The 25,835-nt window shown below is 39.2% G+C and overlaps 1 protein-coding gene across 1 annotated transcript; it reads left to right on the top strand.

The window, feature by feature from the left end:
- Nucleotides 1-12: 12 nt before the first annotated feature.
- On the top strand, nucleotides 13-24,355 carry LOC128741671 (protein yellow). The gene is made up of 4 exons (XM_053837633.1): nucleotides 13-404; nucleotides 16,918-17,045; nucleotides 23,149-23,408; nucleotides 23,475-24,355. The coding sequence occupies exons 1-4, from the start codon at nucleotides 154-156 to the stop codon at nucleotides 24,153-24,155; spliced, it is 1,320 nt and encodes a 439-aa protein (XP_053693608.1). The 5' UTR covers nucleotides 13-153; the 3' UTR covers nucleotides 24,156-24,355.
- The last annotated feature ends 1,480 nt before the right edge of the window (nucleotides 24,356-25,835 follow it).

The raw sequence follows: 25,835 nt of genomic DNA, 5'->3' as shown, positions 1-25,835 counted from the left end.
GTGGTTCGAGCTTTGTATGCTGCTGCTGTGCTTTTCTAGTGGTGAATGGCAGCCAGGTGATCTTGATTCAAATTAGTGATCAAAAGTAGGGACGGTAACGACCGCTCTGCTTGAAGCAAGTTTTAATAAGCAAAAATTAAACTAAAGCGAAAGATGAAGTGCACAAATATGAAGCAGTATTTAAAAGCGATTGTTGTATTATGCCTGCAAATATCGATCGTGACGCTACCCATGGTCAATGCAATGAAGTTAACACAAAAGTTCAAATGGCGCGAAGTGGAGTTCGATTGGCCGTCACAGGAAACAAAACAGGAAGCGATTAGATCCGGTAAATACGTAACATCAAACAATTTGCCGCTTGGATTAGAAAGATGGAGAGACAAATTATTCATCACGGTACCAAGGTAAGATCGTTCTTGTAATATCTAGAAACATATGTTGCATTTAATTTGCAAACTTCTTTCACGTATAAAACTGATATTGACGTAACATTTCTTAATTCAATGAATATGAATCAAATCAATTCATTCCGGGGTTGCGATAAAAAGTAGTTACGATCACTTCAATATGTTTTCAATACACGTATCCGTAATGTTTTGTTCAGCGCTGGATTTATGCTTTCATGCTCTTCTTCAGTTTGTAATTAAATGCAAAATTACCGGCAAAATCGCGCATTCATTACATAAAAAGCGTGTCGAGTGCTGAACGCTGATAGACTTTAGCTGTGGATTTTTTGTGTTAAATGCCGAAAATAACGTGACGTCGTGCTATAAATATAACGGAATGCACTTATAAGTAATTCACAATTCATCAAACATAACTTAGCTTTGTGTATCGCCTTACCATACTGAATCGACACTATTTCTATTCTTGTGTTATCGTTTTCAAGTAAAAATCGTTTGCTCTGAAATGTGCAAATGATATTGGTTTTCGTATTCTTTAACGCAAAGGTATTAGTTTAATGTTCAATGAAAATGGCAATATCTTGCAAATTCATTGCGTTACTCAACCTTATAATGTAAAAAATAAAAAAATAACCTTTATTGTTTACGGCCAATGCGTCAAGCTTGACCTGCTAAATAAAAAAGTAGACAACATTTGTCATCAATCGCTTTAGATAAATACGTTGGTTATTCAAATTGCAGCAAGTCAGTAGCCCATGTCTAATTGTATATTGCCGCTTGTTTTGAACAATCAATAAACCATTATTACAATAGGTTGCTGAGGTACCCATATTACCAGACCAGGAGGATTTGCCGAACCACAACCAAGAAAGAGATAATGTATGCTGTACGCGTCCATCACGTAATAGAATACATTTGGCTCCCATGAAACTATTTGTCTATATAAGCTGGATTTTTCTGATATCTGACGTATCATTTTCGCTCTGGTACAGCACAGAATAGTGATTATACTCAAAGCCAACATTTCGTAATCGGAACGTATGAACTGAGAACCATTAATCCAGTTCTGAATAATTTAAGTATATGCTTCATATTTTGGCTTTCCTCATATTGTATGCAGATGATGATGTTGTCATCGAGATGGCATACCACGGTGTTGGTAGTTGGTATACCAAGAGTTGGTGTAACCAAAATATAGGTAGCTACCTCAAAATATTGACGGTGTTGGCAGAATCTATTGATGGTAAGCGTGGCTCTCTTACACTGCAACCAATTTTAATGCATAACCGCGCTAAGTTGATTGGTGTTGATGTTGAATTACATGGCGAAATAGCTGATAATGCTGCCGCTGGCCGCAGATTATTTACAGCAAAATGCTCAAGTGTTTTGTAACGAAATGCTCACCACAGTACAAGTTACGGATGCCTCCAACAACGTTCCTCGCATTGAACACTCATTTGTCTTGATATATTCATGCATACTTTCCCGGTTCAGATGGGCTAGCTTCAGCCTCCCGAGCAGGCGTTTATTTTTTCGGTTCACGAAAAGGACGAGCGGTCGATGATTGATAACTATCGAGGACTTCAGCACTGTGCGCTATGTCGAAATTACCGGAGTTAGAATCAGATCAACCTCAGGTTTTTGTGTTGATTTATTAATAAAGTCAGAAATTTGATTTTTTTTGACATACAGCTATAATAGAGGTAAAAATTCCCCGTCCCAACAGGTCGAAGAATCTATCCGACGACTAAACCTAGGCCAATTTGATATCTGTGTGGGGGAACTGCACTACAGCTGTCGTCTTCGGCTGTAATTTTTCATTTCATTGGACACTAAAGTGAAAAGAAAATGTATTGTGTTGCGGCAAGGATGTGCTACTGATAAAAAGGGATCGAATTTTTTCATTTTCACTTGTTTATTCTTTAGTAGTATAAGGTTCTACCTTTTAAAAATACTACCTCCGGTTTGTTACAGTAATTACAATTATAAATATACGTTTAAATCTAGACACTAATAAATTAATTCGGCGCCTACTTTTCAAAAGGGCCAATCTGCAGAATGTAAACAAACCGAGTGAGGGTTAGTTTTTACTGGAGTAGCCTAAGAGAAGAAACCTTCACTCGGTTTGTTTACATTTTGCAGATGGGCCCTTTTGAAAAGTTGGTGACAAATTTACTAATCTAACTACGCTTCCAAAAACTTATGCAGCCACTCTTAAAAATTGCTTCCGATGAAGAACACTTTACTAACACTAGATATACCAGCATTTTAAATATACCTATTTATACCAAAACCAGTCAAAATGGCTGGTGGATGAGAAACGGTTGGTGAACGACTGAATAATGTACAACACAGACCCCACAGTGGTCCTTAGCCTCTTATCCAGCAACTTCTATCTCCACCTCCTCATGGTAGGGTAACCAACCTGTTTTGGACCTCATCTGCAGTTGTACATAATTTGGACACTTCCATTTCATTTTGCTGTAAGTGTCAAAATTATGTACAGCTACAGATGGGGTCCAAAATAGGTTGATTATCCTACATATATCTAAAATATTACGAAAAATCAAGAAAATTCACCTCGAAACATTTAGCATGGACAAAGGCGATGCTTCCTACCTGGAACTGTAAATTATTAAATTTCGTGGATGACGACAGGATGTTGCTCGTTCAGTTAAAACCGCAAAAGTTCGACATTGTGGCACTACAGGAGATCTGTCGCAAAGGCGGGAAGGTGTGGGGGATCCGTGGCGGCAAGGCCCATTTTTACCAGAACGGTGGAGCAACCAACGAGCTGGGAACGGGCTTCGTAGTGATGGGCAGAATGCAGGATCGCGAGAGGATTTGTTTGTTGAGGATAACAGGCCGCTTCTTCATCTACACCATCATAAACATGCACTGGCCACACGAAGGTAGACCCGACGACGAGAAAAAAGCGTTGTATGTCCAGCTGGAGACAACATACGATAGCTGCTCGCCACGGGATATCATCGTCATTGGGGACACGAACGCTCAGATCGGCAGGGAAGCAATGTATAATGATAACGGCCAGCGATGCATCAACATTACAGCTTTCCGAGGCCTGGGGGTCAGAAACACATTCCTTTCCCGCATAGATCTACAAAACCACCAGTTCAAATTGAAATTGCACGACCAGTCAAAATGATCAAGTATCTAGTGCTAAAAAGGTAAACTATTCCAATGAATAACACCTCGCGCGAACAGTGAATTGGCATAGCTCATTGCATTATTTGCAGGAGAGGAATCACTAAATTTTGCAAGCGACGACGGTGTGATTCTATCAGTTTTCGATGCAGTATGGCCGGGGTTTGCGTAGACATTAGTTTTCTCAGGAATATGCTAGATCGATATGCGTAGAGAACTTGTAGAGAAGAACCCAACAAATTCTTCTGCAGGTGGCTTACATGGTCATATCGGGTTAAACCATGCACAAAACATACGCAGCAATCTTATGCCACACGTAAACGATCAAACGAACTTGCATTGAGGCGAACGTGGAAAACACCCCCGAGCAAAAAGTGCTGCAGACTGGCGCAGCAGAAACACTGGAGTATAGTGTTCGTAGAGCAGCGTAAATCTTCCCACACTGTTGGGCTATTAAGCCGTCCCGCTGAAGATCACTCTGGAACGTATATCCTAGGTTGTTCATACTGTCCGACCACTGAATGATCTTATCGTCTATCTTGATACATGATACCGGAGACACAGATCCAATTTCCCGCCGACGTCGACTTCTTAACACAGCGCTTTACTTTTGGTAGGATTAATTGCAAACCCACTTCGCTGTGACCACTCCGAAATTCTTTCTAGTTCCGTATTCATCATCCTGGTTATATGCTATTTGCAGGGACCAAGACGACCGATGTATAGTTGTACATTACCCATTGGGTATTTTCCTTTGAAAATTTGAGTAGAAGTACTTTAAAGTGTATTGTTTACACTCTATTTTTATCGCGATCAGTTTTTCGAAAATTGGAAAAATGCCGTCACCCGAAAAGCAACGTCGCGAAATTATTTTGCGCAAACACCTGGAAAATCCTCAATTCTCCCATCATTAATGATGAGACTTACGTCAAGGTGGACTTTCGGCAGCTTCCGGGGCTACTGTACTTCACCGCCCAGCACAAATTTGATGTTCCGGAGAAAATAAGGATGCAGAAACTTACATAGTTTGCAAAGAAATACACGATTTGGCCAAGAAATACATCATGTGGCAAACGGAATCTGCCGTTCGTGACTACCGGTACTATAAACGGGCAGATCCACGTCAAGGAGTGTTTACAGAAGCATCTGCCTTCTCTGTCGAACCAACACATCTGGCTGGATCTATCTTCGAGTCAATATTCAAAGGATGTGTTGGAGAGGTACGAAGCCAACGAAATCACTTTCGTAACCAAGAGAAGGAGGGGAAAGATGAGGAGGGGGCGAGGGTATTGGTAGCTGCGCTTAACAAGTAATCGTTTTGACTCCAGCATTGGACAAAAAGTAGGAGTCAAAACGACTGCTTGTTAAACGTAGCTTCCAATATCCTCCTCCTCCTCACCTTTCCGCTCTTTCCCCACCTTCTCAAAAATTTTTTTTTCATTTCTTTCCCCTACCGTCCCTTCATCAATTGTAGAACCATCGTTTCAAAAAAAAAATATTAACAAAAGTTAAGAACCGTCGGAAGATCGTTTATGTAACAGCAGAACAGAAACGGTCCGAGGGGAGAGCCCTGCCGTACACCAGATGTAGTGATGTCCGATTTTTTCAGTTAATCGATTAGTTAATAATCGATTATTTTTTAAGCGGCCAATAATCGACATCGATTGATCGGCGCTGTATAATCGATTAATCGAAATAATCGATTGGTTATAACCTTTACGTCCTGTAACGGGGCGGGATGGGTTTTGGGGCACGGAGCAGTGACAACCTTCACTTAAGCGCCAGACAAGGATTAACTTTCCGGGAATGAGCGTGTTTAGCGATACAATCCCGGTCCGGCTAGAATAACTCAGGGCAGGTCCAGCAAACGCTCAACTAACGAACGAAATGCCGACGAACCTAACATCGGTTGAATCCGTTCGACCGACTCAACAGGGAGCAAGAGCAACTATCGGCTAGTGCAGTGTCCCCTAGGCGTCCTACACTAACCTACCGGGGGCTAACTCGCAAACCGATCTGGGGGGGGGAGCACATTCGGGGACTCACACTTTCCGAGGACACATAATTCGAGGGTTAACAGATCTTCATTTACACGTTTGGCTTAATCTAGTGGTTAGTTTTCTTCAGTTTTTCTTACGGCCTGCTGCTTCTTGTCGACGAAAGGTCTCTGATGTTCCGATGAACAGGTGTCTGTGATAGACTAGCGGTTTTGTAGACTGCTTACAGATAGCCCGTACCAGATACGGGGTGGGTGACAAATGGTGAATCGAATGTTTTAGTAACGATTGCTTATGTGGTGGGTATAGCAAACGGTTGGCTCTTCGGCGATCGGTTCCTACGATCGATGGTGTATAGGGCCACGGATGGTAGCAACTGCCTGCTTGCTCGGTGTGTTGCTCGGAGAATCGGATCACGCACTCATGGTCGAAACGTGTTGAGGCCGACTGACGACGGTCGCGTTCTCAAGCCCTAAGGGAAGACCTCCGTTTGAAGGAGGGTGCTGGTCGTCTTTTGCTTCGTTCCACTAGGTAATCTAATCTCGCTTTAGCGCCTATATTTTCAACCCGTGTTTTTTCCATTTTACTTCTACTTATTGTATCTTTTCCGAATACTAGTTTACTTCACTTTTCGTCTTCTTATGTATCACTTTGCGTCTTCTAACTTCTAGCTCTTTCCAATCTTGCGTGTCGTCTCTTAGGTGGTTGTCTTTAAAATCGCTCATTCCCCAGACTGATATGCCTGTCATGCGCAGGACTTTACGACGGGACCGACGATTCAGCTTCGGCTAGTTTCGCCAGGTTCCATCCGGTGGGCATTAGCAGGGTTTGTTTACTGTCGCGGTACCCTAACCTTTTTTCGGGGATAAGGGCAGGTAACGCGAACAGGTTTTTAGTGAAGGTTGTGTGTGGGATTGAACAATAGGGTTTGTTACCTTATTTATTTTGTAACCTCGTTACAGTCCCCGACACCACAAAATAGCTTTACGTCCCGTAGTACTGTCCACGAGTGTTTTGGAATGTGCAGCCAGACTTAGGCTAGTTACATAGAAATCGAGGAGACCGCATTTTTTGGTTTCTGTATAGAAAAAGACAAAGGGTATTACCCAGTTTTCTAAAATATCTTACAAAATTCCGTGTCTGACAGACTGACAAATTTCGAATTATCTTTTGACGGTGGCACGGTTAATATCTAGATTAAGTTTAGTTTGGTTTTTAGGCTTCAGCGTGGTATTTAAACCGGCCTACTGCGTGCAAACTGGATGATTAAAAGCAAAGCCTTGGGGTTAAACACCCTTTCTAAGATTTGACCCATCTTTATCGACAAACTTCACAGCCAGCTATTAGAGTACAAGACAGTTACGGGGCTATTGCAACAATCCTACTGCATTGTTGCGCGTGTTCGTAGTTCCTTATTTCGCTGTCGTCTATCGTGTTTCAATTCGGGTGCAGTTCTAAGTCTTTGTACGCTAAATCACGTTCCAGCAGAGACCGCCCAACACTGGCAGTAAACCATCACTCATTCGACTTTCGATGATTGGTGTTCGTACACAAATCTTGGACTGCCTTAACATGGTAGTTAAAGTATTCGATCGATTCATTGGGATTTTCATTGCCGTATAAATGATTCCAGGGAATAGAAAGTATTTCGTTTTGCATCCTTTGCGCATCGAAATTTACACAATCGCGGTATGTACTCACTTGAGCAGAGCACTGAACTTCAAAGTCAACTGATGCGAAGATAAGATCATGCTGCGATAATCCAGGGAAGCTAACCTGTCCAAAACGTAATACTTTTTCGTGCATGTTAGCAACCAGGAGATCAAGTAGAGAGCATCCTCCACCATGGAAAAATGTTGATTCTTCGTCAACCGATGTCAGCGAAAAATTTCGAAGCATGGATTCGAACTGTGCGCGCTTGCTACTTGGACGAAGCTTATCCGTGTTGAAATCCCCAACGATGAAGATGTTTTCATAACGAACAACGAAATCGTCTAACTTTTCAGATAGAAAGGCCGAGTCTACTAACGATTGTAGGTGGGTTGTATACAACCATCAGCAAAAATTTTCCCCAGATATACGGAATTCTAATGCTAAGCATTCGGTGTCAGTCAATGATTCCGCTGTGTGCACAGTATTAAATTAAGTGTTCTCTATAGAAAACAGCAACTGCTCTGTCCTGTGATGCCTATACTGCGATTACTGGTTTTCGAAGTAAGCCACGATACAGTGAAACATGCTATTTCGACTTTGGAACCAGCCAGAACATGTCGTATTTCGTCCATTTTACCGAAATACCTGGCACACATACTCTGAGCATTGCATTGCCGTGACCTGAGACAGATGTTAAGCTTACCGGGAAACAAAGCCGTGTTTAACACCGAATTGGGAAAATGCTTTCAACGTGAGGGGGAGGGGGGGGAGGTTGATAATTTAAACAGTCTTTGATTTCTGTGTGGTAACAGGACAGTAGCAGTTTTGATTTTGTTTAATTTTGTTTCCAAATGCACATATGCTACAGCCTGATTTAAAACTTGACGGACAATATTTCAAAACAGTGCTTGCATTAAATCTATCAAATGAGGTAATAATTGGAAAACTACAAATTAGACCGTCCCACATTGGTCCCATTGGTATCAAAACACGCGTTTTTTCAATTGAGCCGAAATGGTTGATTATACTGGTTAAGTATGTTCAGAGAAATTTCTCAGCGTTAAAAGCTCTTTCATCTGGCATGAACAATTATTTGATTAATCCCCCTAAAAGTAAGATAAAAAATTTATTTTTTGAACAGTAAGAGATACGACAAAACAATGTTACAAATGTTACAATATAAATTTTTTGGAAAGATTATTATAAAGAACTTTGCCAAAGAAAGTAACCTTCTAGCTATTATAGTTGTAGAGCTAAGGAACAATTTTTGTGGAGACTTTACGAAAATCAATTTTTTTACCGCAGTTCTTTCTACAGTATTTATACATATTTGACGTGTTCGGCAAAGTTTTTCAAACAGTCAATTCACATACTTTTCTAGAATATAGTAACTTAAATTAAAGTTTTCTTTTAAAAATCATACAATTTTCAATAGCAATAACTCCTAAACATGCAAATGCATTCAAGCCATTTATTACCCATGTGAAAGTACAAGAAAAATACTACAAAATGCAAAACAAATTAGCTTGACCCTCTATCCCTCTACTAAAACACTCGCATTGAAAATTGTTACTCGGTTGAGTTTAATATGGCGTAGTGTAAAAACCGTGTTACCCCGATCAAGTAAGTGTGCAAAATAATTAATGAAAATGTGTAATCCAAGCAGCATGGATTATTTGTAGAGATTCAGAAAAAGATTTTCGAAATTCGTTTTCGCATGAAATTTAATTACTGCAATTAGAGGTGTACAAATTTCGAAGTGTATTTGAAGATTCTTCATCCTCACTATCGCTATTACTGTGCATATCTCGCGAAACTTTCAATGCGCATATGCTACACAACTACGGAAACTGTTGAAAATTTATTATTTATTCTATCGGTTTTTTTTTCATAGTCGCAATAAACCAAATCGATCAGGATGCACTAGCAGCAAAACTTTAGATATTCTTCCCGCGACTACGAAGTTGCTGATAGGTATTTGTTTGGTTTTGCGCGAAAAAATAGAAGGAAATATTGCTTTTGTTTTCACGCAAGTTTTGACAATTCGGCATGCGATTTCGTGTAAGTGCGAACAGGCCTAAAACTCTCTTTTAGCTCGTAGTCACGAATACATTTTCAAGTTAACAAATCTAGAAGACTGATTTAGCTTCACTGATTTATAGCTTACAGCTTCATGCACAGCTTCATGAAAAGCTTTAATGGCGGTTTGCGATAAGCAGCGAAAAGTATATTCGGATTTACTGCTGCCTTCAGCAATCAGCGTAATAAAACTACTAGAACTCATGGCCTGAGTCTTGAAGAGGTTATAAAAACCTTCCGAAGAGTGGGTTACGTATAAACTTGAAACTTCTACAAACAACCCTAGTCGTTACTTTTTAAATTTATTTAAAAATTCAAATTCAAATTTCAAATTTAAATTTGAAAAGAACCACCACTTTTGAACGAGTTTTAGAATTAGCTGCTTTTGCTGTAGGCTTCGTGCACATATTACGTAACGCTCAGAGGGGAGGGAGGGAGGACAAGCTAGCGTTACTTTTTGTTACTTAAGGGGGAGGGGGAGTCTTGAGAAGAGTTACGTAACAAATTTATCAAATTGAAAAAATACGGAATTATTTCTTGCTGAATAAATATAAGCAGATGAAAACCGTTTGGCCCAACATGCAACATGGGGTGATGCCTAATTGCTGTTTCAGCTATGAAACTCTATTTTAGCATTAATTTCAACTTGATCAAATCCATTTTGATCAAAATTTTTGTTCTGAACTCAGACTTGATTGTGTTGAATCATACAGTTTGATCAGAATTCAGAATTGGCATTCTGATTATAGTAGTTTTGATAGGAATGTAGAACCGATGCGTTTCCTGAGTTTGCAAAACTAAAAAAAATTAAACGGATTGTGCGATTTTCATTCACTGATAGGGGGGGAGGTTTAGTTAGTAATTTAAAGTGGGAGCTATGCCAAGCGTTACTTATTGTTACATAGAGGAGGGAGGGGGTCAAAAAACTATAATTTTTGCGTTACGTAATTAATGTACCACGCCTTTCTGCCACTTCCAGGCTTTCTGGCGGTGTTCAGGCAAAATATTGGCATAACTTTCCACGCAGTTTAGACGCGAAAATTATGAGTACGCTGGTGTCAATGAAATGTTGAAAAATCTTGCTCTTAAAATAAAAGGGCAGCATTTTTTGTGTGTCCGATAAACTTGGTTTGAAATCACACGTTTCAAATTGAATATTCAACTGGTATATGCAATTGGTTGCATAATGGACTGTATATGACAACAGTAATCGTGACAGACGATGAATCCCACCGCACCTGGGATTTCAATCGAAAGATACACAATATAATACTGTGCTGACCAGTTTTACTAATTGGGATAAACCTGTACAAGATTTATTTATAGAACAAAACATCCCTGACAATCGTGATTGCCGCTCATGTGTCACAGACTTGATAAACTGGTAGTAAAGAACAATGATTTACACGACAACTGCCTCTCTGCATAAATTTCAAAGATTTATCTGCACAAATTGAAAGGTCACGGTAATCTTGTTCCGGTGATATGTATCAGCTTTTTTATTAAAGTAAAGCAAAGTAATTCAGAAGTATTAGGCCATTGCAAATCATTTTGAAAGTTTTTGTCACCCCCCCTTGGAAATTGATTTGAAAAATCGGGGGGCAAAAAAATAATTTGTAGGATATTAGTTAATTTTTTTTATAAAATCAATTGTTTATGGGCTCTACAGCCTGAAAAACTTGAAAAATGAGTGTACGAGTTGAATTAACGCTTCTAGCATGAAATAGAAATGGAAATTCCAACAGCGGAATTTCCGAAAATCGGCCAACAAAATTATCCTTCGTTTTTGTCTTTTTTTCGTAGATTTTTGCATGGAAATTAACAACAAATATATTAAAAGCAAGAATATATTTGGTTTTTACGTTTAAACTTAAAAAAAATGCCTAAAATCCATTTTTTTTTTTGCTCGATTAAAAAATACTCTTTAGTTTTTTGCCCCACGCCCCCCGTTCAGTGGGCCAATACTGGAGGGACAAAAACTTTTTAAAATATTTTTGATTGCCTTACCAACACAATTTAATGATAGGGAACTGACTGAGAGACTGATGACTATAAATAACAAATTTTATGGCGTGTAATGTACAGTTACTATATATATTGTCAATTGCAAGGAAAATTGTACCATCCAAAGTGCGATATCGCTCATAAAAGTGCTATTTTAGCTTAAATCGTTTCGATCTCTTCGGCGCACTTATTGCTTGGAAGATAACGAAAAAGTGCGCCGAAAATACCGAAACGATTTAAGCTAAAATAGGGTCTTTTTCTAATTCCCGTCGTAATAAGTAAAGCCATTCTAATTTTCATCATTTGCTGGATGGATTTAATGAATACTCCAAAAGTTCTTGTGCTGATTTGACTAAAACATACTTACCTTCCGATCCGTGAACTTTGAAATCACTGAAAAGCGACTATCAAAGCATATTATTGAAATTACGCAACTGACTTTTTTTCTAAAATACGTCGTACCGTTTTAAAATCCGTCCATCAACATTTTTTATCGTCCAAACTAAAAATCACAACAATGTTTGCGAAGCTAACGCGCATATATTTGTGTATTACGGCATGACAAATGTTATTCTACAAAATTTCTGCAGGTCAGGCAAGTTTTCCTCGTTTTCCTAGCTATAGAATAACGACAATGCCTTGCGTGAGTTATTTTCATTTATGAATGACGGAAATTAAAACGATTAGTCGACATTGTCTTCTTCGTCGCACGAAAAAACGTAGGAAAATCGGCTGGTAGGACTTCTTTAATGATGAAAAGCATTTAAATAGATATCAGCTCACTTTGATTGATCGCGTATGATGGACAACTAACTAAAATATTAGAGAATAACTAGTTTTGCATTGTGTGTCATAAAAATGCTGATATTTTGAATAATTTGTGTTGGATAGGACGGGAATAGGCAATTACGACGATGTAGCAACATACCCTAGCACTTTTATGAGCGATATCGCACTTTGAATGGTTCAATTTTCCTTGCAATTGATAATATATATAATTCGACGGATAAAAAATTTAGCAGCCAATTAAAACGTCAAAAGCGGAGCCAATCATTTTCGATGATCCTAAATGTTGAAACAATCTTTAGACATTACCCTTCTTTATCGACAGACTTCGCAGCCGGCTGTTCCTATTAGAGTACAGGAAAATTACGGGGCCAGTGCAACGATCCTGCTGACTCTATCTAGCAACTAGCAAGCACCGCCTAGCCGAGATTCGAGCCTTCCAGTTGGTTGCGACTGATGACTTAATTACTGATGTGTTCATGTGATTGGCTTGAGGTCTGCAGAACAAAGGGATGAAGTCTGGTTTCTCAACTGTCGATGGTCATCTGCCATGGTTTCTACAAATCACCAGGAGAGGTTCCAATAATAATTTGAATATACACTGAAGTCACTTTTTACGCGGTTTGTTTTTTTACGCGACTATTTTTACGCGAATTTCGGCATTTACGCGGTTTTTTACACGATTTTCGGAATTAACGCGGATTTGCTCAAAACGTCTATTTTTTCGCGCAGTGTTGAGATCCACAAAGTTTTTTTTAACGCAAAATTTTGGTTTTTTTGCGAATTTTGGAATTTACGCAGTTTTTTAACGCGAATTTCGGAATTTACGCGGTTTTTTTTGCGCGACTTTCGGGATTTATTTTACGCGGTTTTGATCCTTCGCGTAAAAAGCGACTTGAGTGTAGTTGGCAGGGCCACGTCGTCAGTAATCTTTATATGTGCTTTTTCTGTTCTTCTGTTGAGTGTTTTCCTGCAGATTTCGTTCGGTCGTCTTCTCAAAGTCTCTCTGTCAAGTCCTCCTTCATTTACGCTTCCGAATATCTGTTTCTATCTGACGATATTGACGATAGAGTTCCGAATTGGAAATCCAAGTGTGAATCCCAAGCAACCAAAAGTTCGAATATTACTTGACACGCGAACTCGAAAGTTCATAATTAGTTCAGATTCAGTTCCGTGGAACTTTCTTGCTGATTAATAGTGTATATCAAGTATACGTGGAACTAAATGCTTTAAGAAGTGCTGCCAGTACTTCATGGATACTTCAAAGCTATTACGATGCTACATGAAGTTCTGAAGTAACTTTAGTTGCTAACAAGTTCTGCGTGCTGCTTTTTTGTTTATATTTCTGGAGATCAAACCAGCAGAAGCTGAAACTATTGGAGATTAATTATTTTTATTTCTCTTGAATAAATTAAATCCTCGCACAATTCTAATTATAAATATAAATTAGAATGCAATGCTCTTCATTATTGTGTTGTGTTGTGTAGCATATGCTGCCGGTATCTCACTACTATAGTTAATTGCCTGGTTCCAAACTTTATGTTTTATAATTAACTCGCGCTGCATAAAGCTGCTGCAAGTTCTAAAACGAACTTTCACTTCAGAACAACTCATTGGCAAAATTCACATCGCTTGTATACGACAAAGGTGACGCAGTGGATCGGTTTAGGTTTACAACGCCGAACACCCGGGTTCAAACCCTACAGCAGGCAAATGCAACGGATATAGCAGTTAGGTAGAAGTATAAAAATAGAACATAGAAGTGCTGCTAAATTTGTTTTTTCTTAGTTTCTGACAGTTTAATTCGAAGCTGCTTAGCGTTCTATGCAGTGAACCCAAGACAGCTTGAAAGTTCGGTTAATTACTTAAAAGTGACGCTGCTTAGCCAGTTATAGATTAATATACATAAAGCTGTTTAACCCTTGTTAGACACCATTATTCGGACTCTTGGTTACTTGGGAAACCTCCAAGCCCAAATGCATATCAAAGACCTGCAGTTGTCTCCACCGACACGCACCACGTCTCCTAGGCAATAGAACAAATTTCACGTTTAAATTTAAAATTCGTGTTAAAGTACGTAAGGTGGTCTGATTTGTGCGTGGAGCATTCCAAAGTCCAAAGCCATTCACCATCCTGATTAGTGCGTCTAACCTTCCAGCTTCTTACAGTATTACTGACTTGTGTTGATTTCAGATAATCGCCGCCACCGCAATGTTTGTTCGATTTAATCGACGTTTTGCGGCGAAATAAGTATGAAGATTTAAAAATACCAACTTTTTTAAAATACCATCTTTACAAAAGGGCCAATCTGCAAAATGTAAACAAACCGAGTGAGGGTTATTGTCTGCTGGACTAGGTTAGGGAAAGAAACCCTCACTCGGTTTGTTTACATTTTGCAGACTGGCCCTTTTGAGTAGTTGGTGCCGATATATGTATTGATTAGGGCTGTCGGTATTGGGCGCTTTTGGTGAAAACCGGTATTTCGGTATTGGCGTAGAAAATACCGGTAATACCGGTAAAATACCGGTATTGGCAAATTATTCGAAATCAATAGAAATGTCGAAGTTTTACAGTAAATCTTTTTATTTTGAAACTTTAGCTTCAGTATTATTGCTTAGCAAAGTAGAATTTAAGCAGATATAATACTCTTAGCGATTTAATTTCCTTACTAGAACGAGTCTTATAGCTAACACTTCCAACAATTAAAAAAACTTCCGCTTTCATCGATGTCTGGCGAACGGCTCTTAGAACATCAGGAATTTTCCTTTCATTTCTTCAAATTCATAGTAGGGCAACCCGCCTTTAATTATTTACAAAATATCTTGTATTGTTGCTTCCAACATAATTAATGCCCCGGTCTCCTACAGCCTCTCAACAACTTTTTCTCCATCCCCAAATCGGAACTCCTGCATAACGTCATCCTCTTCATCATCGTTCACTAATACCTTCTTTTCTCTGTTATCAATATCACTATTCGAAGATAGTGGAATCCAAATTTCAGCTCCTTGTTTAATCAAATTATCACTCAAAAGACTTTAAAAATATTCCAAATTCTTTTCTGGCAGATCCTTTGATGGCAAGAATGCTCAAAAATCGCAAAAATCCCCGTATCCTGATCAGAGTCCGGTATCGTCGAAACAAATAAATGAAGCTAACTTTTCCTTAACTTCGCTTCATACATGAAGCGACTTGTTTCATTTGTTGAACAGAACATTTCAAGTAAGCTTCAGCTGAAGCTACTGACTGTGTCAAATGACGACGATTGACAGTCAGGCACGATTTGTCGATGTTGAGTAGATTAATCATAATATGCGTTAAATTGTAGGATTGCATTCAAAGTCTAGACCTTTTTCTAAATATTTGATAGAGAAATACAAATGAAAATGATGAAAACCGGTCGTCATGATGAAGTGAAAATCGTTTCAATGACGCTGATTGAAGCCAGTTTTGAAACGAAGCGGTGCTACTTCAGTTCAAACTGAAGCTTCATTACTTCATTGTTGAATAACTATTTACTATAGTAAGTGACGTTTTTGGGCCCTGTTCTTGTTTCCTAAATTCGTTATTTGAGAGCTTCGAATAATTTGGTGGCTTTTGAATATCAAGTTGTTTAAAAATAAATTGAAACGCGACGTCTGGCTCACACAATGAAACATTTTTACAGCAAAGTTACTCTACTGTGCCTTAAATGGGTTCAAGAGCTATAATTATTTGACCCACAATTTCACATCTCGTCGGCATTAATACCAAGTTGTGTTTCTAAGAGTCTTATAATCTTTTATCAAATTTAATCCTTTTTCGAATAAGGAATTGGAAAAAACAAGCAGATTAGAAAATACCGGAAATACCGGTTTTTTGCCCTTCCAAAACCGGTATTTCGGTATCCAAAAATTGGCCGGTATTACCGGTTTCGGTACTACCGGTACTACCGGTTAGACAGCCCTAGTATTGATGTATTCATTCTTAATGGTAAGCTAACAAATTAACTTTAAGGTCGGTGCTATATATTGCAAGTCCAAGCATTGGACAATAAGTGTCCAACTATAGGACAATACGGTTTCAGAAGTGTTCAATGATTGGGCATTCAAGCGTTGTCAAAAAATCGCATATTTTTTCACGAAAAGCTTATTTATTTCGTGAAAATGGCCATGTAATGTGAACATATTTTGTATCTGATTCAGATTTTCATGTTTCTGTCTATTTGTAATTATTTGTTTAGAAAATATCGTTAAAACTAAAAACACAGGGGCTAAGCTGTGCGATCATTGGCAAATTACCCTATATATATATATATATATATATATATATATATATATATATATATATATATATATATATATATATATATATATATATATATATATATATATATATATATATATATATATATATATATATATATATATATATATATATATATATATATATATATATATATATATATATATATATATATATATATATATATATATATATATATATATATATATATATATATATATATATATATATATATATATATTGGAAACATTCTGACTGATGTTCTGATTCTGAAGATCCTGTCAACAGAAATAAGTCATTACTGACACAAATTAACCCATTATTAAAGTTTAATCGTTTTCGTATTATTACTGTGTACCTTGTAGTCTATATTTGTATTGTATAGTCTGTAGTATCTTTGATTTCTGTAAAAGCTTAGTTGGAGAAAATGAGGTTGTAGCAAGCTTTGTGCTGCGTTCCCACTTACCCCATATTCCCACTTACCCTGGGATACCATACCACAAGTAATAAACAGTGCACGCATTCAAAATTATCCTATTTATTTATAGATGGAAATCAGGAGTGGCAGCTTCTTTAAATTGGGTGAACATAACTGACACTGAATCACCAATTTTACACCCCTATCCTAGCTGGGAAGCCAACCAACTACCCGAGGAATCAAACACGGATGCACCCAGTGAGTATTTTACTTTATAAAAATACTATATCAAATATATTATTATTTCAAATTAATAATATTGTTTAGTGGATTGAGTCCGTTGAAATTGAAAGTCAACATTTTGTAATCATGCGACGGACAAGCAATAACTTATTCTCTGTATAATAACTTGTCATGGTGACCAACTGGTGTATCGATAATGATTATCTATTGTATTCTTGTTTGTAACTGAGGAACAATAGAGGTTTTCCGTCAAAAAATTTTTTTTCACTAAATGTTCGGTTTTAACTCTTAGAAATGATACCCATATAAAACTTTCTTTATTAAACCTCTAACTACTGTAGAAATGGAAAACTAAAATAAGTATATTTCAATCCGTCACTTCTCGGATGTATTACATGCCTTTTTGTACCAGTGTCCTCTATTTTCACCACTTCGAAACCATTTGTGCCACTCTTTACTCTTGTGGCAAGCAACAAACGAAATGAAAAAGAAGATAATCATTAGCTTTTCATTCGTTTTGTCCTTTTCACTCTACCGCTGATACACATATGTCAAAAACTGTTGTGCAATGCTGCCAGAAAATCTGGAAGTTTTGATAAGCAGTGCAGCCGAAACGAATTTTTTAAAACTCAACATTCGTGATTTGGTGAAAAGAAACTCAACATTCTTGCAATTTGCATTATTTAAAAAATCGTAGTAAATTCTAGAGTAAACGAAAAAAATATATTTTTGCACCATTGTCACTCGTATTGGGAGTACTTTCGAGAAAAAATAAGAAAAGGAGGGGTATGATCTGACGGAAAACCTCTATTCCAGGTGAAATCTGCCAGAAAAATAAATAAAAACCCTCTATGATTTGCATTAAACTTTCAACATGTCTTTAGTGAAGTAGATTTTACAAAAGACTAATTTTTTCAAAAGAGTGTAGATGTTTCTTTACTTACTTACTTATTTAGCCGAGAGCCGGGGTGGTTTTTGCCGTATCAAGAATTCCTCTCCATGGTACTCGGTCCTGGGCAACTCGTCGCCAATTCGTTGCGCGTCTCGACACACGCAAGTCAGCTTCAACCTGGGGTGACATTGCGATTCTCGTTTCGAGTGGTTTTGGTTTGTTTCGCCCATTCGTTTAACGTGGTCGAAACGAACCAAAATTACTCGAAACGAGAATCGCAATGTCACCCCTGGTCGAGCCATCTAGCAGTTGAGTGGTGCCGGTGGGGTTCTTGAAGAGAACGGATTTCACTATACAGTCGTCCGGCATCCTTGCGACGTGGCCGGTTCACCGTAGTCTCCCAACTTTCGCCAGGTGTAGGATGGGAATCTCTCCAAGCCATGCCTGCAGCTAGTGATTCATACGTCTCCGCCACTCTCCGCTTTCCGTCTGTGCTCCGCCAAAAATAGTCCGCAACACCTTTCGTTCAAAAACGGCAAGTGCACGTATATCTTCCGTAGTGAAGTTACTGTCTCAAGTCCGTAGAGGACTACCGGTCTGATTAGCGTTTTGTACATCGTCAGCTTCAAAACGTCTTGCGAAGGGAAAAGTAGGCTCAATTTCCAGCTTGAATGCGTCGTTGGATCTCCTTACTCGTATTATTGTCGGCGGTGACCATATATAATAATAATAATATAATATATACGAACTCATCAACCACTTCCAGCTCATCGCCGTCAATAGTCACTGTCCGTGGGAGGCAAACGTTACTTTCTCGGTAGCCTCTTCCTGCCATATATTTGGTTTTCAACGCATTAATTTGTAACCCTATCCTCCTAGCCTCCATTTTTAGTCTGGCTAGATTACCACCGCCGACCCACGGTTTTTAGTAATGATGTCGAGGTTGTCTGCAAAGGCTGGGAGTTCACTACTCTTGCTGAAGATCGTTCCTCTCGTTTCGATGCCCGCTTACCGGATCACATTTTTAATAACGATATTGAATAATATACAGGACTGTCCATCTTCTTGCCGTAACCCTCTGCGCGATTCGAAAGGACTTGAGAGTGTCCCCGAAACGCGCACGTAGCACATCACTCGTTGCAGAGTAGCTTTGATCAGCCACGTCAGTTTGTCCGGAAAACCGTAAGGGAACAAGGAGTAAGAAGGCCCGGCGGGGTAAGAGGGACCACATCGATTTCGTCAAGAAATCCTTAAATTTGTACACATGCCCCAGTATGTTTTGTTTATTAGCCTATCTAAACACTTTCGAGACAACCTGTGGCACTCGGCCGTATCCAACGTCAAAACTAGAATCAAAACAAACTTTTCGTTCGCAGTGTCTTCATGCGATATAATTTCAGCAGCAACAAATTTAAGGTTTTTCAGCAAAAAAAAGCTAAATATTTTGGCGTTTCTCTTACCACTGACTTTAATTGGGCAATTTTTGTTCTGTGTGTGGCGGAAAATGTATATAAAATAGTACGGATTGAGAGATAAAAGCAAAATAATGTAAATTGTTAGCTAGGGGTAAGACGGGCCATTTTTCACGGGGCAAAAGGGCCATACGTCATAGTGCTCATAACTGCCTAAAGTTCTTCTGTTTAGTGTCTTAATAGATTTTAAAAATATTGAATGAAAAACCAACCTTTTTCCTGTTAAATTTGACTAACTATTTTATTATTCTGACAGATACGCATTTCGTTTACGACTTGCAGGCTTCATCAGTGTCTTTTTCGAAATAGAGTACACCTGTAATAAAAATTATCCCTGAATCTGAGATCATCCTGTCTAACACAGAGCCTCCCATGTCAAAAGAAGCCACAAGCCAACAAGTGCCATTCGAATAACATAATCAATGTATATTTGGATCTAACGGAATCAAAATTCGATGATTCCAATTCACTTAACGTTGCCTTCTTTACCTTCACCTAAAGTTAATGGTATTCGAAGAGTAAACGTCCTGCTGACAAATCAACAAAAATAACGCCAAGAAAAGAGTAAATAAAAACCAGTGGTGTAAAATAACGTCTACTCTTATTTTCAAAATTGAACTAGTAGTAAAGTTCCTTCTTTTAGCGGGTGTCTAAATTAAACTATACCTTCTTTTAGCATGTACCTAAAAACCCCTTAAGAACTTGTTCTTACTTAGTTAATAATATTGAAATTGTGTTTACAACTCAAAGAAACCTTCAAATCTGCCACAATCCGCCTTACTCCGCCATGGTCGGTCTTACCCCTTTGGTGGTCCTTCTTACCCCGCCTGGTTGTGAACGAGTAATTTTTAGACGTTTCGAAAATTGATGAAAAAACACGGAAAATAAAATAATTTATTCTTTATATAATTTTTAATGGTAGATAAATGAATGCTTTTCCATGTGTGGAACAAGAAAATGTGAATTTTCGTACACATTTTATGCTAGCAATTTATTCGCTTAGGGTGGCCGTCTTACCCCGTCTTCCCCTACTCGTGCATTATCTGCCATAGTTGTTCGCGTTCAACGGTATCGTATGCTGCTCTGAAATCCACAAAAATATGATGCGTGAGCACGTTGTACTCTCGACATTTTTGAAGGATTTGTCGGAGAGTAAAAATTTGATTCGTAGTAGCACGGGCCCCCATAAAGCCCGCCTGATACTGCCCTACGAATTCTCTTGCTATTGGGGATAGACGACGCAACAAAATCTGGGAGAGCACCTTGTAGGCGACATTGACCAGCGTAATGCCGCGGTAGTTACAGCAGTCTAACCGGTCGCCCTTTTTATAGATGGGACAGACTACGCCTTCTATCCAGTTCTCTGGTAGTTTCTCTTCTTCCCAAATCCTTGAATTCAGCCAGTGAAGTACCGTTGCTAATGGCTCTTGGCCATTTTTGTAGAGTTCTGCCGGGAGCCGGTCCTTTCTGGCGGCTCTATTATTCTTCAGCAGACCGATTTCTCGTCGGATCTCTTCGAGATCGGGAGCCGATACGCCGTTGTCGTTTGTAGGTACTCCGAGGTTAATTTCCATTGCGTCTCCTGCTGCTATATCGCCGTTGAGGTGCTCATCAAAAAACTGCTTCCACCTGTCGACCACCTCGCGCTCGTTTGTGATTCGATCCCCTCTCTCGTCCCTACACATGTCCGGATTTGGTGTGTGGGCCTTGCGAGTTTGGTTCACCTACTCGTAAAACTTGCGGGTATCATTAGCCCGGAATAGTTGTTCAAGCTCCTCACGATCTCTGTCCTCCTTCTGGCGCTTTTTCCTCCTCAGGATCGTGGTCAACTCATTCCTCGCTCGTCGATACTTGGCCAAATTCTCTCTCGTGGATATGCTCAGATAGTTTTCCCAAGCTCTTTTTTTCCTCTCTATCGCTTCTTGGCATTCCCCGTTTTCGAGGGTCGAAGCATCTAGCTCCACAGAGGAAGGCAGAGCTTCATCCAGTACGCGCGCGTAGTTTTCGGTAGTTCGTGGGTTGTCTAGTTGCCGAATGTTTAGCCGAGGAGGGCGACTTTGTCGCGAGGTATAAACCGTCAATAGTTTTGAGCGCACATGTACTGCTACTAGGTAGTGGTCCGAGTCAATATCCGCACTCCATAGGAAGCGTACGTTGGTGATGTTCAAGAAAAACCGGCCCTCGATGAGAATATGGTCGATTTGGTTCGAGGTTCGTTGGTCAGGTGATCTCCAGGTGGCCTTGTGGATATCTGTGGGGAGAGAAGGTGCTTTTGATCACCAAGTCTCGGGAAGCCGCAAAGTTGATGCATCGCTGGCCGTTATCGTTCGTGTCGGTGTGCAGGCTATGGGGCCCGATCACCGGTCTATACATTACTTCCCTGCCGATTTGGGCGTTCATATCCCCGATGACGATCTTGATGTCCCGTGGTGAGCAGTAGAGATGGTCGGGTAGCGGAAAATTTGCCCGAAACCCGCACCCGTACCCGTACCCGCCAGGTTCGGGTCGGGTTCGGGTATTGAAAAAAAAATAATTTGCGGGTTCGGGTCGGGTACGGATTCTTAATTTTTGTTTTTGAAACCGGGTACGGGTCGGGTCGGGTATATCTATTGACCACATTTAACACTAAAGATGGTCGGGTGTCGTACGTTGTCTCCAGCTGCGCATAGAACCCTTCCTTGTCGTCGTGGGGTCTACGTTCGTGTGAACAATGCACGTTTATGATGTTGTAGTTGAAGAAACGGTCTTTTATCCTCAATACGCACGTCCTCTCGTTGATCGCCTTTCAGTCCATTACGTGATCCTGCATTTTGCAAACACTACGAAGCCCGTTCCCAGCTCGTTGGTCGCTCCACTACTCTGGAAAAATCGGGCTCTGCCGCCACGGATCCTCCACACCTTCTCGCCTTTGCGACAGATCTCCTGCAGTGCCACGATGCCAAACTTTCGGAGTTCTAACTGATCGAGCAGCACGCTGTCGCCACCAACGCAATTTAGCGATCTTCAGTTCTAAGTACCAAGTCTCCATTCTATGTCCTTATTTCGTCGCCTTGGTCCATGCCGAATATTCCGAGAAGATATTTCTTGACTCTTGTTAGTTTTTTTAAGGTTTAGATAGATAGCCGTACTAGGGCTTACGCTACCGAGTCTCGTGATGGGGCCGCCATCTTGCAGTGTCAAGACACACTGTGCCTCCTCCACTGTTGGTATACGACCTTAGTTTCCACCGGGGGTGGTTACCCGATCTCCGCTAAGGTTGCTCGTATTCCAGCTGGTACCACGTGGAGGTAGGGGTAGGAGTTGCTAGATCATTTACCAACGAAACGTAGCGTAGATGTTTCCACATATGTAATTTTCAAAAAGTCATGACTTGAAAACTATTGTTTCCAGCGAAATGATGCTTGAGAATAACTTGAAGAGTATTGATTATATAAAAAATATAGACTAATATTCTTTTTTGTTTTGTGTTTCAAAACATTGAAAACAAAATGTTAAACTTAAATTTAGGGTCTTTTCCATCGTACGATATTTTTATTCTTGCTTTCCTAAGGATGCTCATATGCTAATAAGAAACTAGTGATGCTATTAAGAAAATTTAATCCAAAACTTTTCAAAAAAAATGTCTGAATGGATATCTGTTTTCCGCGATGCCGATACATATTTCAAATGTGTTTCGTTTTAGACGTATACATTATACATTATCAAATAGGCCTGCTTTCGACCTAAACTTACTGTTGTCTATATTTTTTCACAGAATCAGAGACCACAACAAAATCGGATAGTGCTTCGAAACAGCTAAACAACAACGGAACCATTATATCGACTTTCAGAGTTTCGGCAGATGAATGTGATCGTTTGTGGGTGATGGATACTGGCTTGGCTGATATCCTTGGTGTTCCGGTTCAGTATGCTGCACCATCGCTTGTTGTGTTTGATTTGTACACAGACAAACTCATTAGACGACATTATTTTCCGGATTCATTGCTTAAGGAAGACTCTTTTTTTGCAAATGTGGTTAGTAATCAAAATAGTGATATTTCTCGAACGTTTGCGTTGTAGTAACCCTATTATCAATTTCAGATAATCGATACTGAACGAGGAGATTGTGATAATGCTTTCGCATACGTACCCGATCTTGGAGGATATCAAGTGATTGTTTATTCGTTCGGTGATGATAAGTCATGGAGAGTGAAGCACAACTTCTTCCACTTTGATCCGTTGGCGGGTGACTATAATATTGGGGGCGTCAATTTCCAGTGGACGGATGGTGTATTCGGAATGGCTGTGGGTAAAAAAGGCCACGATGGTTCTCGACCGGTATTCTTCCATGCTTTCTCCAGTACCAAAGAGTTTATGGTGTCCAATCGGATTTTACAAAATGAAACTTACTCGCAAAGCTCAGATTCTTACTATGATTATAAATTGATGGGGGATCGCGGTCCGAATTCGCAATCCTCAGCAGAATCTTATGATCCGGAAACTGGAGTTGTTTTTTATACCCAAGTCAACAAAGACGGAGTCGGTTGTTGGAATACTGCTAAACCATTGAATCCAGATACACAAGGATTAGTTGATTCCGATAGCGATGCACTCGTCTTTCCCAATGATCTTAAAGTCGACAATGAAGGAAATGTGTGGGTTTTGTCCGATAGACTACCATTGTTTATTTTTACTTCACTTGACCCAGAGCAATACAATTATCGAATCTTAACCGGCCGAATAAGCGAGCTTATTAAGGGTACTCCTTGTGATGCTTATTGAGAAAATTGCATTTCAGAAAAGATTTTCATTTATTTAAGCAATAATATAGGCCAACACGGCAATCAAAAGTCCTAGGATCGAAAATCACATTTCATGAATTATTTGATTTTAACATTTTAAAAGCAAATATTTAGAATATAGAAAAAAGACCAACAAACCTTGAAGAAAATATTTTACCAACAAACTAAGCTGAAAACAATTTGCCAAATATACCAATCAGTAATGTGATAATTATCAATACATCATCATTATTTAAATCACATCTATTTCATTTCTTCCCCGGTCAAATCTCGTTGATCCGCATTATTTATCTTTTCGTATTCTCGTTAGAAAACATCACTAATTTGTATTCTTGTTTTCGTTCCAATCGATTCAAGACACATGTGCAGCAATATGGCGGCTGTTTGTTTTCGTTTTCAGTTCGGTAGAACATTTACGTCAGTTATTTATGGAGTATTCCACCACGCACACATAATAAGATTTTTTGACATTAGCTGTGGCCCTCTTTGAAGCTATTTGCAGTAGAAATAATATCAATAATATCAAATTCCAAACTTCCGGACCCTACACCACAGAGAACAGACATCCAAGCGAAAGGTTCCCACTTGGATAAAACTTATGTCAAATTAGTTGGGAAACTATAGTGATGATGTCGCTGAAGGCGCAGAAAATTCTACACTAAACTCACAACAGCTAGCTTCTGGCGCTAGCATAACGCTTATTGTCCATATATACTAGCGCCAGAGGAGCCAAAGGTTGTCAGTGTGCAAATCAAAAGAATCATTTAGTTGGGAAACTATAGTGGTGGTGACGCTAGCATATTAGGCGATTTTAATTTAATATTTTATCCAAGAATTACCGAAAAATTTGTTCCTGAATGGATGTCTGTTCTCTGTGGTTTCACCTTAACGCGAATTCACCGAAACCCTAGTTACCAAAAGTCAGCATATATATTTCAGGTAACATTTGTCGGTTACTTTGACTATTAGTTGCTTTAAAATGATGAATAATTTTAGAAAAAATGAATATTTTATCCAGCACGTTTTTGCTGCATCGAATAGGAAAATATGCAATGTGTGCCCAACAGATGTCTTGCATGTGTATGTAGCAAAAGCCTCATAAGCGATTTGTATTTGTCGACCAACATTTGAAAAGGGCAGATAAGCCAACTGTCAAACAGAACGAGTGAGAGTTATTTTTTGCTGGAGCAGCATAGGAAAATGAACTCTCACTCGTTCTGTTTGACAGTTGGCTTATCCACCATTTTCAAATGTTGGTCGACATTTATTCATCGCTAATTTTTTTTCCATAAAGCTTTGCACGCAGACGTCAGTGCATTTTTTTTCGTCCCAGGTTTGACAGTATTGTGAGGTTTGTTTTGATTACTTATTCGTAAGACCCAGAAGCAAAAAACTGCAAAAATGGCAAAAATATATGTTGTGCAGAACTGCTATCATTTTTCTGCTTCGGAAAAGTCGGGCGTTTCAGTAGAATCAATATATATAGAATGCCTACACCAGTGTCGCTGTTTTTCTACAGGACTCATTGTGGTAAACATGATGCTAACAATCTGTATCAAGTCTGTGAATCGGGAGCTTCATTGTCAAAGTTGCTCGTTGTTATTTATCTGTTCTTTATCTATGCGCTCATCGCAGTGTTTTCGTTCATGCCAGTGAAGTG

This window comes from Sabethes cyaneus, chromosome 3 (assembly GCF_943734655.1).
Source record: "Sabethes cyaneus chromosome 3, idSabCyanKW18_F2, whole genome shotgun sequence".
NCBI classification, from domain to species: domain Eukaryota; kingdom Metazoa; phylum Arthropoda; class Insecta; order Diptera; family Culicidae; genus Sabethes; species Sabethes cyaneus.
This window is presented reverse-complemented; position numbering and strand designations above follow the sequence as displayed.

Excerpts from the sequence above, each read along its gene's own strand:
- LOC128741671 (XM_053837633.1), top strand. The coding sequence starts at position 154 with ATGAAGTGCACAAATATGAAGCAGTATTTAAAAGCGATTGTTGTATTA. Across the intron at positions 405-16,917 it reads TTATTCATCACGGTACCAAG|ATGGAAATCAGGAGTGGCAG; the intron begins GTAAGATCGTTC and ends ATTTATTTATAG. Across the intron at positions 17,046-23,148 it reads ATCAAACACGGATGCACCCA|AATCAGAGACCACAACAAAA; the intron begins GTGAGTATTTTA and ends ATTTTTTCACAG.